Genomic DNA, 19,651 nt, shown 5'->3' with positions numbered 1-19,651 from the left:
CATGGAGAAAATAAATTACATGGTTAAAAACGGGACTGCAGGGCGCTTCGTGATAAAAGTTTTTCATGCACCTGCATATGTAATGAAAATGTTACAAAAAAATTGGTATTTTAAGAAAAAAATATATCAGGACACCTATCAATTGATTCCTTAATGGCAAGAAATCCCGTTTTTTTCAACTGGATAACGAATAATTTGAAGAGATTCTCAATAAATTTAAAATATTAATTATCAATATCTTTTCTCTGGGTAATACTATCCATACTTGTGCCCTTAAAGGGTTAAACTATTTGACAGGATTAGACGATTGACAGATTCAAGTGTTATTTTGAGAAATACCAATTTTTACATAGAATTGTTTTAATTTTAGACTTCACACTTTAGTCACGTTATGAAATGTATTACATATATTTTTCATTACACTGAATATTGAGCGAAACCTACCGGCTTATACCCTAGTTATGTGCAAAATTTCTATAGGGTTGAAGAAATTAAGTATTATAATCGACGGTTAAAAATAATACCCGCCGTTGACAAAAAAACAATCCAGGAATCGTGTTCACAGTTAGCTACAAGCGCCGTTTGGGGGGTTGTCCAATTTGTAAAAGGCTTTTTCTAATTCCGTCAAACAGTGGGCAGCAAACGCAACGTAGGCAATTAGCAGTTTATGCCTTCACTGGATATTAGGCACAAAACATTCAACACTTTGTTTCAAGGGACAGACGAGGCGTGTTGACTTTTAATTACCTATCCCTTCGTCATGTTGAAACTGTAAACACCACCGGTGGGGTTTTCTGCCCTGTCTACATAATCTATTCACTAAGGGTGGGTATTACGAGTATATAAATAATACATAACTCTCCAAAAATAACAAAAATATGTTATCATAGTTTTCTGAGAAATACAAATGCTTATACCAAATTCGTAACGTCCATTTGAGGCACAAATAACGTCTTTTCTTACCAGGAATAAACTTAATCACTACTACAGATTTCATATAGTAGTATGTTTTAAAGAAACTTGGTTTTTTAATAGAATAAGATGACGAAGTGAACAGAGTGGAAAGAATTCTATGTATATTACTATTAAGGGCGGTTTGTTTCACAGAATTGGATGAATTCATCAAATTTAAAAGTAGATTTTCATGTTTAGTGAAGGTTCTATCCAAGTTATGTTACTATTTCAGTTTTGTAAAGCATTTCTTCAGTAATGATATCATAATAGAATATGAATACAACCTTCACAAAACTTGAATATCAACTTGAAAATTTTATGAATTTTTCAAATTCTTTAAAACAACCCATCCATAGCTTTACGGTTGTCGCCCTCCTATATCTCCAGGCATTTTGGTGGGTCTCACTCTTTCGAAATCAACAGCACTATTTGGAGAGTCAGCCCAACTTTTGGGGATCTTGATTGCTTCTTTTCACCAATGGAAGGATGTGTAAAATAATCGATTAATGAAATTATTTATTTTGTATTAAACCTCCAGTGAGCTGTAGTACATATTTTTAGAGAATTCCCTAAACTAGGCAAATGCCCGTATCATGGAGGTAAAATAGAACAAATAACATATTCAATAATACCTAAAATGATGTGCATATATGTAGTAAAACGAATAATATAAAAAAAATCAACAACAAAAATATCTGATTTGGGTGCATCGGTGTTGATAGGCAAATCCAAAGAGGTCATCGTGTATAACAGCAGACTCTAAATTTGCTTCTCCAGTCCTCGAGTCCAATCTATCCAATATCCAATCCAGTCATCAGTCTAGTCCAGTATTCAATTCAGTCCAACAATGATTTTATTCAGAAAGTTTTCCGATTCTGTTCTGCCAGTACTAATTAGCTTATTAAGAGGGTCCGTTTTATACTGCTGTTGCTGTTTGAATCCATTATATTCTTTAGGCGCTAAGAATATATGAAATCGTTGTCCTAGACCCAATCATAAAGGCTCGGAAAACAATTTAAAAAATAATCCTTATGCTACCTATAATTAAAGACTCGAATCTAATTTTTAATATCATGAATGTGTTTGATGTTCGGCTATATGCAAAAACTATCCTAACTTATCTATACTCAAATATACATAATTACTACGAACAAAGTTGAAATACACGATGCACTCGAAGCAACAATAAAAACTTAATACAAATACCGATAACACATACTACGTTTGGTCAACGAAACTTTAAATACTTTGCGACAAGACTCTACAAAATTCTTCCAGACAATATAAAACAATGTATTCACAAAAAAATTTCAAAGATAATGTAAAACCTTGGATCAAAAATAAGAGTAGGGCCTTTACCGGTGCATTCACCCAAATTCGCAGTTATTGAAGTCACCACATTATTGAGCGAATACATCTTAATACTTGTTCATATAGGTATGTTCAAAGGTATAAGGAACTAACATGAAAAATTCTGCCTCAACATAGGGTAGCCTAGTGAGGCGGTATTTGAAAAACCTCAACTAACTGTCCTTTTACTTTCTTTTTACCTTCATCAAATTATGTTTGCATTTTTCTGTTAATTTTATAACCTTAAAAAAAAGTTGCAAATCAATGTAGAATATACACCATAATTTGCATTTATAGTTGTAATTTGCAAACTTCCTTAAATAAAGATATGTATTATATTATATTAAACCTTATGTTAATTTATGGTACCATCACTCTTTGTTCTGTTCTTAGTCTTGTCTTGTAATTGTGGTCTACAAGACTGAAAATATTTTAAATAGTTAACAAAATATAGGACACAAAAAATATAAATACCTATCTACACTAGATAATTTGTCAATTTCCTCCAAATAAGTCTACAAGAAGTCTATAAAACAAAGGCTTTTAATTGGAGTCCCATACTTTTGAAACATACATATAACGCAGTCAATTGCTAAATTAGTGTAGTAGAGTTTGATTGGATACATCCATGAAATTCCAGATCGTTGTAACTGAAAACGGCCTGTGGACTCTAAAGGGTGTTTGTCGTTTGATCAGAGTTACCACACATATACGACTGTATTATATATTATTACCCCTGTAAATTGAACTCTAGTTAGTGTACTGTAATAATATGTCTCTATAACTCCTGTGGACCACTATTGTAGTAATGCTGGTTCTATTGACTTCGAGAGCTCTGGACCAGTATTTGTGTACAAGTGTCCAGTTTCCCAGAGTATTGAATTCCATCTACAGATCTTGTAAGCCGTCAATGCAAATAGTACTGGGCAGTCTGGGCACGTTCCAATAATTAATCTGGATCAGTCTAGTGATATACAGCGCTGTGCACTTTGCACTATTTTGTTTAGGTACATCCAGATTCTCTTACTTCACAAATAAATTTAAATGAGATTGGAACAATAAGTGAAAATTGTGTTGAGACTTCCATAAAAGGAATATGGACTTGAAGACATCCAAATATAGCATTGTCTTCTTCAATCAGTGTCCTTTCCTATCGAAGGTTGGATATCATTTTTAATCTTAACCAGGCCACAATACAGCAGTACTGCATTCATGCCAGTAACATAAGATTTTGATCTATTCCGGTATAAAATCCGTTAATTCCATTCCGTGACCACATTTATCTATTATTAACGCCCTCTATGGGGTTTTTACATAGGAATAGTTTATAAAATAATAAACATTTATATTAATATTGTACAGTTCTTTTTCATTTTTTACATAAAAGAAATGCCCCAGGAACAATCTTTTGTATTTATTAAGTGATCAATTATGTATTCTATGTACTGTAATTATGGATTATGAAACCACATTAGATAGAAGTACATATTGTGGTAGTTAGTCCCAGAATTTCTGAACTTTTCTGACAAAAAAATACATGGTGGAAACTTAAAAATAAAACATTATGTATGTAAAGTAATGGAAAGCATTAAAAGAATGATAAAAACGTTTGCAAACTTTGTCGAATACGCCCAGGTACGTGTAAAAACAATAGACTTAAGTTAATTCAAAATGTTGAACATTTTAGTGACAAGCTTAATCCTGTAACTATCTGACAGACCTATGTCAATGCCTACGCCCAATGTCATCAATTTCTCAGGACCCTAGATGCATTGATAATTAACAGAGACTATTCAATGTGTTTTCAAAGACAATTAGATTTTTTTTTTTTTTTTTTTATATTTACTCCGCACAGGAGGCCCAGAAGAAAATAATTTCCCTCGGGGCCTATGTCATCTTTGGGGATGCTGTGTGGAGGGTCTTTTTTGGAGAGGAAGGAGTGAACATGGGTCTTGAAGAGTCCCATGTTGTAGGAGGGAGGAAACACAGAGGCCGGCAGTTCGTTCCACAGACGAGCTGTTGAACTTAAGAACGAATCGTAGAAGCGACCCGTTCTCATGTGACAAGTGTCAACTGTGTACAAATGTTGGGCGCGCGTTTGGCGTGTATCCCGACTACGCACCGGTGCCGAAGGGATCAATGACGCTAGTTCCTCAGAGCATCTTCCATTGTAATACCGATAGAACAAGGACAGCATACCTACCTGACGCCTGTGCTCTAAAGATTGTAGTCCGTTTGTTAAGATTGGGGAATCTATCAAACGGACCGCCCGTTTCTGCACAGAGTCAAGGGTTTTTTTCAGGTATTTTGGGGCTCCAGACCAGAGATGGCTGCCAAATTCGACAGTAGGGCGCACTTGCGATTTGTACAGGGTGAGCAGTTGTGTACTATTAAAGTATCTGCGGGCCCTGTACAGTACGCCCAGCTTCTGAGAGGCCAACTTTACTCTGGCTTCGATGGAGCCCCCGTACCTGAGCTGGTCACTTATAGTTACACCAAGCATATCAATGGAAGGCCTGTTCGGAAGATTGCTTCCGTTGAAGGAGACTAGATTATCATTTGGATCCCTTTTAGACGTAATCAGACAGATAGATACCCGTTTTAGCCAAGAAATTTACCACTATCACCAGTAGCGCTTTCAACCTCCAACCTGTTAACTGATATTTCTCTTAGATTGCATAACTATGGGTGGTTTAGTTCAAACGATGAAATTGTCACACAACCAAATAATGGAAGCTTTTGACAAAGTAATTAATATGGTTTTATGCACAGTAAAGCTAGAAGCAGTAGAGAAAATGAATATAATAATAATACTAGGATGATTTGTATAGCGTCGTTTTTTGCAAACCTCAAGGGCGCCATAGTAATATGATGAAACCAGAAAATTGTAGCTATTTTTTTGTATATCGTCGGTTTACTGGAAAAATTATTAAGTCACTAAAATACAATCCCGAGATAATCGCATTTCAATATTTTTCAATTTTGGAAATTCTGAGTATTGTACGGTACAAAACTGACTTAGTGGAGATTTTACCAATTTAATCAAAGTGTTTTGATCCAATTCGATGTATTGTTGATTTATAGAGTAAAATTCTTGTAAATAATATCGGTTTTATGACGTTTGGTGAAAATAAAAAACACACTTAAATATAAACTGATAAATCACACGACTTATTGAGTTTGTACGAGTATTCCAGACGATTTTTCGACCTGATTTTAGGACCTGAAGGATGATCAAACGTGAGTTTATGGATTTTACTTGTACACCGGAGATATATTAGGTACAATTCAGCAATTTTTAACCATTTCATAAAGTAAAATAAAAATTTTAGATTGTCCATCAGGGGTATTTTAAAGATGTTCTTATTTGCATTTTCTTTGAATATTCTGGCATGCAGTCTTGCGCTTAAGCAACATTTCTGAAGATTTTTAATTTCTGAAAGAATTTTGGAATCTTGGCAAATTCACCCATCTTAAACTGGCAGTTCTTTTTAAGAATTTTATCTGTGAAACCCCTACTTCTCTCTTCTTACCAATAAAATCCATTGAATTTCTAACAGACATCTTTTGTTAGGCGTATCACGTTTCCAAGATAGTTCACTGTCCCACTTGACGATGGAGATTGTGATTATGTTCGAGTAACTGCTAATGTACGTACGAGTATTATGATCATAATTTAAACATATTCTTCCTATCATGTAAATAATTGCTTAAGTGTCTCCGGGTTTCCAGTTTTCGTGCAAAAAAAGAGCCTTAAGCAATCAACCAGATATTGAGTAAAATTTTTCTAATTTTCCAAATTTCAAAATCTAAACACATCCTTCGTAATATTTCCACCATTGACTGTGGCATTGTCTCTACTGAATAGGACACTTGTGGATTCAAGAGCTGCCCGCCCTCTGGCGACAGGGCTTGACTGTTTAACCACCCCACTACCCTTGGAGATAAGAATACACCATCCATTTACCTACACAACCCTCCCCCTTATCACCTGCCACCAGCAACAACCCCCATTGCTCCTGATGGGCCCACTTGAAATTCTAAAAGCGAACTCCTCCACAATTTCTAATATAATACCACATTACCCCACAATGAGCCACGATAATGATGCTTTTTTCCAGTATAAAAAGAGTATTCCAAGTTTATTAAGAATCTCTTCAAATTATGGGTAATCCGGTTAAAAAACGAGATTGCAGGTCATTAACGAATAAATTTACAGGTCTCTGGATAAACTTTTAGTAAATTACAAAATATATTTGTAACATTTCGTATGAACACGTTTTCCGACATCGTGATAGTGTATTCATCAAAGGCCTGTAATTTCGTTTTCAACTGGATTGCCAATGATTTAAAGGGATTCTTAATAAATTAACAATACTCACATTCTCCAGGAGGGATTAATTTCTAATGCTTTCAATATATTTTCAAGCTATAATCTTTTTAAAATATTTTTATCAACTTTAATTTTTAGTTTGTTTTTATATATCCAATAATATTATTATTCAATTAATTGCCTTCCGAAGGTAAACCAGCTGCCCGGCAAGGCAAGGATCCTGGGTTCAAGTCCTAGATGTGACTATGTCTTTTTCTAATTTTTCTTTTTCAAATTTTCGTTTCGGTAATATTATCTTCAATAATGAAGTATTACAGTTTGAGGTTCTACTCATAAAGTTATAAAAAAATATGTATAAATTAAAAAAAAAACAGTTTATGTTCACTCTGTTGAGGTAAGCATTACTGAAGAAACATGTCGGTTGTATCTAAAGATTGAAAGTGGTTAAAATTAATTATTTTTATTCTTAATTAAAACGGTGCCATTAAATAAGTTTGCTGTGTTTGAAGGACTAAAAAAACAGTTCAAAGTTTTATAAAAGTAAATAATTAATGTCGATAGAAACCTAAAATTCAGGTGAAGTCACGATCTCAAAACAAATATAGATTATTTAATTCATTATCAATTAAACATCAATAATTAGTTAATGCTTTTTTATTTGTATTCTCAGTGAAAAAAAAATCATTTCTTTCAGTGCCAATTAAAAAGTCATGCAAGTTGTTCATTTCCAATGAAAACCTTACCTCATGATAATTTCAACCAAGTCAGTGAGTTTTAAATTGTACGTAATTTTGAATTAACTGTTCGCCTTCCTTGAACACTTCATACACTCTGCTTATGAGAAAATATTCGATATCAAAGGGAATTATTAACACTTCAGTTTAATTTCTCCCCCGTTGCATTCAGTACTGATATACTATTTATAACATTCCACCATTACTCTTACAGCACTGTGTCACCTTCTTGATTATCCGTTTTATATGTTATTCAGTCATTCTTTGACGATGGGTATATTTTCTGACCTATGAAAACACATTTATATAACACCAATATTAAAAAAGGGGAATAAATGTGAAGTAACTAATTATAGACAATTCCAAAACTTTTTGCTCTGGATAAAATAATTGACACAATTAAAGAAAGCATATGTCATGAACAGCACGGTTTTATAACTGATAAATCAAAACTTTCCAATCGTATCCTCTTTCAAAATTTAATTTTCGATACAATGGCAAAGAAGTTTCAAGTCTACTTGATTTTCTCTGACTTCAGCAAAGCGTTCAACAAGGTTTGTCACGCTATTCTTATTCTTAAAGAAAAAACCGTCTAAAGGTGGAGTTGATGGAAATATGTTGCGTTAGTTTAAAAGCTATCTTTTAAATATAAAAGTGTTAAACTAAGTTGGGTATTGTTGTATGATTTCTTTGCATCCAGTGGCGTACCGCAAGGTTCCCACATAAGACCTCTTTTATGTATCTTTCTGTGAACGTAATTTGTAGTATTTTTGAAGACGTCGATATAGTTATGTTCGCAAATGATTTGAAACTTTTTAAAATAGTTCAAATCCTAAACGACTGTCTTACTATCTCAGCAAACTTGTTAAAACTATTTAAGTGGTGTAGCGAAAACAAGCTCTACCTTAATGTTAATAAATCCAATTTTGCTCAAATAACAACAATCTCGAATCTGTTTCCGAAATTAATGATCCAATGTGCTCAAACAATAAAAAGAGTACAAAAAAATTCTTAGATTTTAAAATTATAAACTTAATATACCTTAAGAATAAATAAACTACACTTATATTTTAAAATTAACGAATTTTTTAAATTTGAGTGACAGAAGTATTGTAAAATTGACAGCCCTGAGTTACTGCAGCTAATGAACTTTAATGTGCCGGCCAGAAATACAATAATATCATTACCTTATTACTTAAAATATTATACATATCTATAAATACATAATAATGAAATAGAAATGTATTTTACCTATTATTTTTTATTTTTTTTAATTTTTTTTATTTAGTAGCTATATTATACATTTTTTTTACATTTTTATAAGAATATATATATAAAAAATAGATGTTGATTATATTCATAGTCCTCCTCACTAGGAGATCCTGTGCTGAGGTTTTGGATAAGTTATTCAGCGACTTCTATGGTATGACTCCATGTTTTGGGTAAGGGTTTCCAGAAACTTCTACGACGATGTTTTAAATATGCTAGTAAGTTCTTTTTCCGGTAATTCCTTAAGCCAAGATTTAATGTTCTTAATGCAGTTGTTTTTTGTTTTGATTTGTTTGATACTAAGTGGGAGTTTGTTATATACCTTTACTGCTAAAAATTCAGAGCTTCTTTGTCCAAAGGTAGAGTTACACTTTGGTATAGTTAGTATCTCTGTTTGTTTGGCTCTGGTTTTATGAGTATGTGAGGTGTTTTCCTGAGAATTATTTTTGAGGTGTTGTACCAAAATTTTTTTGGCATAGATTTTCTGTATGCTTGGAACGTCAAATTGTTTAAAAATTTCTGTTGTTGACGTCCTTATAGGAACCTTTAGTATGGTCTTTATGATGCAATTCTGAGTTACCTTCAGCTGTTTTATATGTTTTGATACTGCTGAGCCCCATCCTATTATTCCATATTCCAATTTGGAGTGGCATAAAGCATAGTAAACTCTCTTTAAATCCCTAGCTGACAAAATGTTCCGTAATTTTTTGAAGAAGTAGATGAGTTTAGTTAACTTTTTTGAAGTTCGATCAATGTGTGAATCCCAGTGTAGTTTATCGTCAATTTCAATACCAAGATATTTTATGCTTTTGGTTTGAGTTATAATCGAGCAGGAACATTGAGGATTTTTTTTTTGACATTCATGTAGTTTGAGTATATGCTCATTCATTGGTTGTCCTCTTTTGTTTTTGGAGAAAATTAAATATTTGGTTTTATTCACATTTAATGTAAGGGAGTTTGCTTTAAGCCAGTTTTGAAGAACAGTAAGGCCATGTTCAGCCTCCTTATATGTGCTTGTCCAATCTTGTTCATGGAATAAAATTACAGTGTCATCTGCAAAGCTCATTATGTTTCCTTTGATGGGAAGATTCATAAGGTCATTTATGTAAATTAGAAATAGTATAGGTCCTAATACGCTTCCCTGGGGGACACCGTACTTAATTGGTAGAGTTTTGCTCCTTCTTTTACCAATTTGTACAAATTGTTCTCTTCCCGTTAAGTAACTTCTAAGTAGGTTTAGGCTTGTTTCGGTTATTCCATTTTTTTTAGTTTTAAATACAGTATTTCGTGGTCAATGGTATCGAAAGCTTTTTGAAGATCAATGAAAACTGCTAGGCATTTTTTGCCTTCATCCAATTTTCTAATAATTGTATTTGTTACATTAGCTATAGCGTCACCAGTACCCAGGTTTTCCCTAAAACCATACTGCGTAGATGATAATATTTTATTAGAATCCAAAAATGTAAGCATTTATTTTTTTATAACTTTTTCTAATATTTTTGGTAGTGTAGTTAAAATACTAATTGGTCGATAGTTTGATACATCATTTTTGGGACCGTTTTTATATATTGGAATGATCGTAGCAATTTTAAGACAAGCAGGAAAAATACCATTTGATATTGACAGATTTATAAGATACGTCAGTGGGTGGATTAACTCATTTTGTAGATATTTAATTGATTTGCTTGATATCAGTTCATTTCCCGATGAAGTATTTATATTTAGGGAGGCTATAATATTTCTTATTTCATCACTTGTTATCTCGACAATATTGAGGCTGTTTTCTTGATTTACATCGTCAATCCTCACTGTATTTTCGATAGTACTAATTGAATTTTGTTTAATTTTATTTGCTAAGTTTGAGCCTATATTGCAAAAATAGTTGTTTATAAAGTCAAGAAGTTTGTCCGGGTGTTCTGTAAAAGATGTGGGAATCTCGTCAATGTTTAATTCCTTAATGCTATTGTCATTATGTGAGGCTTTAGCATTAGTTATTTCATTTATGATCTGCCAGAGTTTACGTGAATCATTATTACATTCATCAATTTTGTTTTTATAGAATGTTTCTTTAGCATAACGTATTACATTTTTACATGTATTACGATATCTTTTGTAGAATCGTAGTGTTAGGATATCATAAGGGTTGTTTTTGACTTTTTTGTGCAGTTCATCTCTTTTTCTGATTGAGTTTATAATATTCTGACTAATCCAAGGTTTAATGTGTAAATTTTTATGAGATAACTTTTTTTCTATGGTTTTGGTGTTTGATAGGATAATGTTCTGTAAAACTTCTATAAAATAACTCCAAGCAGTATCAGTATCATCTTTTTCCAGAAGGCTTGTCCAGTCATTCACTGTTAACTCGCATTTGACGTTTTCCCAATTTGTTTCAGACTTCGTTAGGAGTGATTTCTTTTTTTGGTTTACATATGTATTTTTTTTGTAATAGATAGAATTATTGTATAATGGTCTGTCAGTGTGGTAGTACAAATAATGGCTTGAGTTTTTCTATTAGTTTTACAAAAAATATGATCAATGCAAGTTTTGCTTTCATTATATACACGTGTTGGTTCATCAATTAGGCTTTTATATCCATGGTATGCTAGTGTTTGCATATAATCAAATTTTTTTGGATGGCCATTTTCAAGAATATCAATATTTATATCACCGATGATAAATACATCTTTAGTTCTTTTTAGTAGACTTAGTTGATTAGATAAGGAGTTGAGGAATGGTTCTAGATTTTGTGTAGAAGGAGATCTATAAATTGCGAGTATTTTTGTGTCATTACCGATTGATATACTTAGACAGTTTGCATTATTGATACAGATCTCTCTGACATATATACTTACCGTTAAGCATCTATCTACACTATGTACCGGGATGAGTCAGCGATACCGGAGATGGGAAAACACTCTTATCCAGGCTGTCGCCCAGTGGCAGGGCGCGCCCCTACACCATAGATAGAGAATTTCCCTTAAGCTACCGTGGTACAAGTACTAAATGTGTTTTTTAAAATTTTATTTTCAACTCAATATTATGTAATGTATTTATATATTTAGATGTACGCTTTTATATGGGAGACAGATTATTGCATCCACTTTCAGTTCAGTTGAAATAAACGAAAATTTTTATTATATACTAGGAATTTACAAAAAGTTTAATAGGAAACGGCCTATTAATCATAAACACCTTTTTTTTCTCCGTGTACTTAAAGAAAATCCTTTAAAAAACATAATCTTTCGAGAATCGTCTAAAATTAAACTAAGAAAACGTGGTTTCATGTAACTAGCAAAAGATTTTCTCGGAAAAAAATATCAACTTGTTAAAAGTCTTAGCATGTATAATATGTAAATTAGCCCCCAGGCAAAAATACGATACATTTTAGAAGTTTATTTATCAAAATAGTCCTCAATCTTAGTATAATATTATCTTGTAATCCCATGGGGGCTGTCAGTATAACTAAATTTGCCCAGATGGATTTTGCCAAACCGTCTTTGTTGGGCCCCGTACCAAATGATGAAACTGAAAACTTTGGTTTGTTATTATCCAAAATGCTGTTACGAAAGTCCCGAAATTCTGTTAGCTAACATTTAGGTTTGAGTAATTGTTTCTGTGGTTCGCTGTAGAAATGAAATAGATATCAGATTTTACTTTAAATGTCTTATACCTGTCTGCTTTGTGGGATGGTCTGAATCACAGCTTGAGGGTTTATTTGTTTATCGTTTATTTGTTTTCCACCAATTAGGTTTTTACAATTGCATGGCGATAATTATTATTGGTCTGATATGTGAATGCAAACAATCATTTAAACCTAATATATATCTAATAAAGCTATGCACAAAAAAAGAGAATAGGTGAAATATGGGATTTTATATCGACCCTTTAGGTCTTTGGCATATTGACTATTACGAGTATAATTAAAGATTGATTGATTGTTAATAAAATACAATAAATTCGACATTTCTGAAGGTATCCAACAAATAAAAACTGTTTTTGAAAGGTGATAATACTCTCCCATATTTTTAAAAGTTTTAAAATTTACTCACCTCACGGGTTTTCGCATAAAAACTGAACTAAAATTACTGATAAGATCAAATAAGAGTATGTTTTATAAAAATTTCTGCTTATTTATTATCTCTTTTTTCGTCGTTTCATATAATAATAATTCGTAAAAAAATTCACAAAGTTCCATATTTTTTTCTGAAATTCGGCAGGGAGAAAACTTCCTGATGGTGTAAATATTGATAATTTATTTAAAATCTCATCAAATTATTCGTTTTTCTGGATTCAACAGGATAGGCCATTAACAAATGAATTGATAGATATCCTGTTAAACTTTTTGTAAAATGGCAATGTTTTGTCACGATGTCCGAACACGTGTTCATGAAAGATATTGCTTAGGGTGACCGGATAAATCATCAAAATGATAATTCATCACATCTTTAAAAAGTTATAAAAAGTCATGGAAAGTGATGAAACAAAAACTTTATTAACTGGATTAAGTAGGTTAGGTTAGGTTAGGTTTAAATATATTTTTTTCACCATTTTTAATGACTTTATATCACTTTTTAAAGGTGTGTTGAATAGTCAATGTGTTGAGTTATCATGAAACCATTGCCAAGATAAACGCAGGTGGATGAACACGTGTTCCTATATTATTACGAAGTCAGCAACACTTTATCGGGAAGCGGCTTACAGTTCCGTTTTTAAAGAATGACCACAAATTTAAAGAGATTTTCAACAAATAATCTTTACACATTTTTCGGTCGGATCCTTTGGTTTCATAGAGGTGTAAATTTTAATTATTTTGTGGTTAACTTCCATATTTCAATATAAAGCTTGGTTATGTCTATTTCTAACACCGTTTAGTTTGTATTTCTAACTGCGACGGGAGAGACAACGATTTTTATAAGACCATTTAAGCTTTTCCGAAAAGCAAATAAATTGACTTGTAGGTATCAGCTGTTTATTTCCAAAACTGAACGAATTAGCTCAAGGAGTTAATTTTGTAGTTATTTCCAGTATCGCCCTAGTGACTGACCACAATACACAATACAATTAAAAAAATATAAAAGATAGGCTAACATTACCGAGTTTCGAATAACCTGAAAATATTGAAAAATCTCCTGCTACCATCAGACTAAGCGGAAAATATTGTTTTTTTCGTGATGGAGGACGTAGCAAGCAGAAGAATTGAACTCACAACGTCTGGGTGGGAACCACGCGAGATGCCAACTTAGCCATTGACCGGAAACGTTACTTAGAAAACGGTTGTAGCTTTATTTTTTAACCAGTTACTTCCTTACCGTCCACTCCCCACTTCCTTCGGCTTCACAAATACAAAATACGCTAAATTGTTGATGCCATGGCTGTTAGCAGTTGGAACTCTCGTGTGGAAATCGCATTAAAAAGGAAGTAACATCAAAAGGTGCTAAAGACAAACTTATAAGGAGATAAACCAATGCAAAAATTAATTGAAATCAACATGGTGAACACAGGAAACATTTAAAGTTATTTAAAGATTCTTACAAAAAGACTATGTTTGGAAAAGACGTTATACCAGAAATCAGGGTGCGTCAAAACAGACGGTGCAAAAAGACAGTGCAGTTTTGAAGGGTGATAAAAATGGGTTTTATTTTATTTTATTTGGTTCACTATGCTGTTTTATGCATTACGATGATGACGTCCTGAAGATGACATCAGAAAGATGATAACCCCCAGCAGCGATACATTGATATCTGAAGTTTTCGGTCGCATTTTGGAAAATCTCGACCGGTATAGCTGCGATTTCCTCCTTAATTTGATCCTTGATCTCTTCCAAGTTATGACTTCGATATTTATAAACATTTTCTTCAGGTAGCCCTACAGGAAGAAGGCGCAAATTGCAGCCGGAAGGCCTGCTGGGTGGCGACGAAAGAACGGCCATTTTCAAGAAACTTCCGGACGTCACAGCCCCGGATTTGTCCTGACTAAACCATGTTAACGACTGAAAATAGCACGACCTTCCTGTCATAATGAGACCCCTCCCAGGTTATTATCACCACTACAAGGGATATATCGGCTCTCCAAAACTACATTGTCTGTTTTGCTGCACTCTGTACAATACTCATTTACAAGACAATGCATTTTACGTATTTAAGAAGTTACACACAATGCACTTATCATCTGAATGATTTATTCAAGGTATTAATTTATTTTTTAAATACTTCATCGCAAAGAAAACCTTTCTAGTACTCTATTACTCTATTACTAGGCCTGCAGAACTAACTTGCCAATGGTCGTGCCTGTGGGGAGAGTAATCTTGCTGTTGAACAGAATCAATTCGGATATCGACATTTTTAGCATCAATGAAGCTTCCTTTAAAAGGCAAGTTCTATTATTACCGGTATAGTTGATATACACACTATTACAAAATTATTATTATTACAAAAATATTTTAAAAACGCATTGAAATTAACAATTTTGTAATGTTTTTGAAATGAATAAACAGAATTGAATTATCTTTTATATCGAAGATATAATAATGAAGACAAAACAAAGGGTAATCATGTAACTGGAATTTGAAATAAAATATTGAAATCATGTCAGGGTGTCCAATAATAATTATTTTATGATCTTTTTTAAAAACTGGCGAGCACGAACTTAAATTACTGTTAAGCCAGGGGATGTTAAGAACGTCACAACAACGTTAGCAACGAATCCTTCAAATAAAATCTTCACGAACGTGGTTGTTGTCGGTAACCTGTGTAAACTTGGAACACTGATATAAAATAAAAATCTACAGGATGCAACATAATTACTTCGAATGAACTACTTTCGAAGTAATTTTTTAAATAATTTCGTGGTGGTAGAAGGAGATTTTCAAACATTGTTGGGTTATTCGTGACCCGGGAATCTTTGTCTTTCTTTAAAAAAAAATTATATGTTAGTATCTAAAAAAGATTTTTGTCGGAGAACCCTTTTACATTATACATTTTTTCATTTAAATAAATTTTAAGGGTCGCCATCAAAGAAAATTATTGCAAAACTTTAGACCACGCAGGCGTAGGCGTAGTGCATACATAAGCTGCGGATAGGTTTAAAACACTCCTCTCCCGACGAAATATGTTAAGACCTGGAAAGATAACGATGACTACAACAAATATAATAATTTTGTACGTTTTATGATACTTGTTAATAGCAGAGAGAGGAATTGGATTCATGGAAGAATATAATCGTCTTCACACCACCGATGAAACTCAGAATCAATATCTTCTCTTGGCGGTTAAAGGTTTTCGACAAAAATTTCCCGACTCCAAGTAGTCCAAGTTGATGTCATCTATGTTTATGTTTATTATATTAACTTAACAAATATATTAACACTTAAAAAAATTTACGGCAAAATTGCACTACTTCAGCTCCACAAAGATATTTTTAATGAAAATAATACCTCACTGTTAAATATTAGCATAAGGAATATTTCTGTTGGTGGACTAACTATACCACCCGTAAGAACCATAACAGCATGGAATCACTATGTATTTAAAAGGAATAAAATTATTTTATCAATTACCCGCTGATATGCGAACAGAAAAAAAATACGACCAACATAAAAAAAATTAAAACATATTTTTGTAGTACCACCATTTAATTTTAACTTTCTCTTAGATATATTCTGGACTGTTTTGTTATTCCTAATGTTTTAAGTACGAGTACATCCTACATACATATCTTGTTTTGATTACCTTTATAATCTAATTTACGACCACCATAACACGGGCATGTGCCTAGCATTGTTGTCGAAAACTCCTCAATGCATGTAACAAACAATTCAATGAATAAAAAAACTTAAAAAATAAAATAAAATCTTAAAAAATATTATAAAGTCTAAATCTAATATATTAAATTCTTAAGTAATTGATAAGGATTTATAAGTTATTAATAAGTTGTCCTCTCCTAACCACAAGCGTCAGCTTTTGTAGGAGAGTGTAAAAAAATATGTAAGCTATATAATGTTATATTTTGTAAAAATTAAATACAAAAATATTAATAGAATAAAAATATTATAAAAAATTGATTACAACAAATACTCGGTTTAAATATCAACTTCTTATTTTTTGGTTAAACCTTACACTTTCACAGCGACCTCTAACACAACTTTAAAAAAAAAATTATTATGTTATTTAGACATGTAAGGGTGGCTCATGAAAAATAAGAAAAAATTTCAAACATTTTTGAATCACCTAACATCCGTTATGTAGAAAGTATAACTTTATTTTAGTAACTATTAGTAATCCGTTTGTTACATTACTGATTCACAAGTTTTCCGTTCTTGTTTCCTGGCACAGTATATAATATTCGAAGATAATATCATGCAACTCAAATAAAAGTGGCATTATTAAATATATATACGTGCGTAGGTTGAAAACTGTCTCCACGCTTGACTATTCAATTTTCATAGAAATGAAAAAGCTAGACGAAATAATATTATTTGGTTATTTTTTCGCCGAATTTTACAGATTGACAGTGAGCATAGAACTCGTCTGGTGGATTCAATATCGATGGCTGAAAGTGAACCACTTTAATGGAAAATTTCAATTTCAATTCCAATTTTTCATTTCATTTATTGAAGCGAATGCAATTTGTTACCGTGAGTTGAATGCTGCAGTCGAATTAATTGTAAAGCGGAGGGTGGTTGGAAGCGTACTAGCAAGTTAATTATGATCACAACGTTATTGCTGTGTTGAATTGACTGGAAAAAACTAAAGAGAACTTTGAGGAACATATTATTACGTATCTTATACAGGGTTTTCCAATAAGAGGTGTTATTTTGAATAGCCCGCAATTTCGGTAGATGTTACTTTTGAAGCTCTAATTTTTTAACATTTGACAAGTAAAAACTACGCCATTAATAAAAATGGAACGATACACGCTTCAACAACGCATTGAAATTATTAAAATTTACTTGAGTGAATCAAATGCAAATCATCTTGAGTGATGAGGCCCATTTCCACCTCGGTGGCTTCGTCAACAAGCAAAATTGTTGCATCTGGGGCTAGGAAAACCCAAGAGTTATTGTTGAAAAGCCTCTCTATCCTCAACGTGTGACTGTTTGGTGCGGTTTATGGTCCAGCGGAGTCATTAGACCTTACTTTTTTTTTAAATGAGGCTGGAGCAACAGTTACGGTGAATGGATTGCGCTATCGAGAGATGATTAATGATTTTTTATGGCCGGAATTGGATGGTATTGATCTGGACAACGTTTAATTTTAACAAGACGGCGCTACGTGCCACACAAGCAACAAAACCATTGATTTTTTACAATTGTATATCAAAATAACACCTCTTATTGGAAAACCCTGTATTTATTAGGGGAGACCGGGGATAATTATATCACAGGTGAGTAGTATCAAAGCGAATAACTCACTAACTATAATAAGTACGTTTATTATGCGTCGTCAGGCGATGGCCCTGACACGTGCGGATTTGCCGTCAATAGCCCGCGGAACACAGTGAAACCTGGACGTTTGCAATTGGAAGAAGAATATTTTGAACGACAGAATGAACTTTTTTGGTCGCATTCATTGCACAATATAACAATTACTGTGCTCTATTTATCAAATTTCAACGTTCATTTTCGGGTTCTGTGAAAGTCCTATTCAAGTTCGGTTATTATATCATTATAGGCTATTTGCTTGAAATAACTGAAATAATAACAGAACTGGAAAAAATCTTTCACAGAACTTGAAAATTAACTTTGAAATTTGAAGAATTGTTCAAATTCTCAGAAACAACCCGTCGTAAGAGTTCTCTTGAGGCCAGGTAAATTGTGTATTATGTTAAATATAATTCAAATTCAATTCCAATTTCAGAAACATAAAATAACCGTTTTTCCATGAGCAAATTATTAAAATTAAACAGCTTTATGCCTAAATTCTGAATATTAATTAACATTCCACTACTGGTAAAACTGACCCTGACAACGGGGTCATAAGAATAAAGAAGAAAATCAACTGGTTTCCATACAAATTTGAATGAAAACAAATGTGCAACTGACTTAGATTTTCGGTTCTAGACCATTTAATTCGCGGTGTGTCCCTCTTACACTTGCCACAAACCGTATATCGCTATCCTATTTCGATTTCGTAATCATGGAGAAACACAGTATGATATGGAAATATAGGCCCGAATCAGGCTTATATTTGGAACATGAAGCACGCCCACAAGGCACTTCCTGTGTTAGTTTTTATTCTAAGGTTTAATCAGATAGGGATCTATTATTTTAGCTAGTAGCGCCCCCTCTAGTGAAGTAACTATCCTGGCTTTGTGTTTTGCTTCGGGTGGCCAACGGAACTAGACAATGATCTATCTACCGCTCCTCCTACCCCTACACCAGTCTGTCTTTGATGCTATCTCCCTCTCGCACTTGCTTTCTCTTTTACTATTTTTTACTTTATAATTGTCGTTTAATTAATTGTAGTTTATATTACCACTAGCCTAAAGAAAGTTGAGTAGATCCGAAACCGGTTGACCCTATATAACTCAATAAAATTAAAAACAAAGGATTTTTTTCATCAATCGAAAATGATCCACTAGTGTCCGGTGTTGATGCGCTTGTTACCTTCTTAGTCACTGAGATGATACTGGCTTAAAATTTCCTTGCATCGTGTGAACTACTCTTGCTTCTGCCAAGACAGGAGAGTAAGCCAGGATCTTACCAGGATGAGATGCCGGCATAGTAGCTTGCTATCCTGGCTTGAAATACTAGCCACATACTAGTACCTGGCAGTCCTTTTAAGAATATTAATGGATGGCTTCACCTCACATTGTATCATCTGAATGTTTTTCTTTCAGTTTTCATTGAAAATAAAACCATTATTAAATCCCACCCAATTTCATTAGACAAGCGGGAATTTTAAAAGACGTATATTTTTATAGTTCACAATCCTGGCATTTCAATTTTATTGAAGCAATAAAGCAGAGCTACTGGCAATTGCAATCGGTCTTGGAAGTGTGCATTCTGCGTCCA

At 33.0% G+C, this 19,651-nt stretch overlaps 1 protein-coding gene across 1 annotated transcript in view; it reads left to right on the top strand.

Moving 5' to 3' along the window:
- Window positions 1-14,612, top strand: part of LOC149420291 (uncharacterized) — a 51,228-nt gene extending 36,616 nt beyond the window's left edge. The window contains exon 3 of the mRNA XM_089636336.1: window positions 14,500-14,612. Within this exon, the coding sequence (XP_089492462.1) occupies window positions 14,500-14,612 (113 nt within the window). The remainder of the gene's footprint in view (window positions 1-14,499) is intronic.
- Window positions 14,613-19,651: the final 5,039 nt, after the last annotated feature.

This window comes from Hesperophylax consimilis, chromosome 10 (genome assembly GCF_061612785.1).
Source record: "Hesperophylax consimilis isolate HC1 chromosome 10, BYU_Hcon_1.0, whole genome shotgun sequence".
NCBI classification, from domain to species: Eukaryota; Metazoa; Arthropoda; class Insecta; order Trichoptera; family Limnephilidae; genus Hesperophylax; species Hesperophylax consimilis.
The sequence above is the reverse complement of the archived record's forward strand: the minus strand, read 5'-3'. Positions and strand labels throughout refer to the sequence as shown.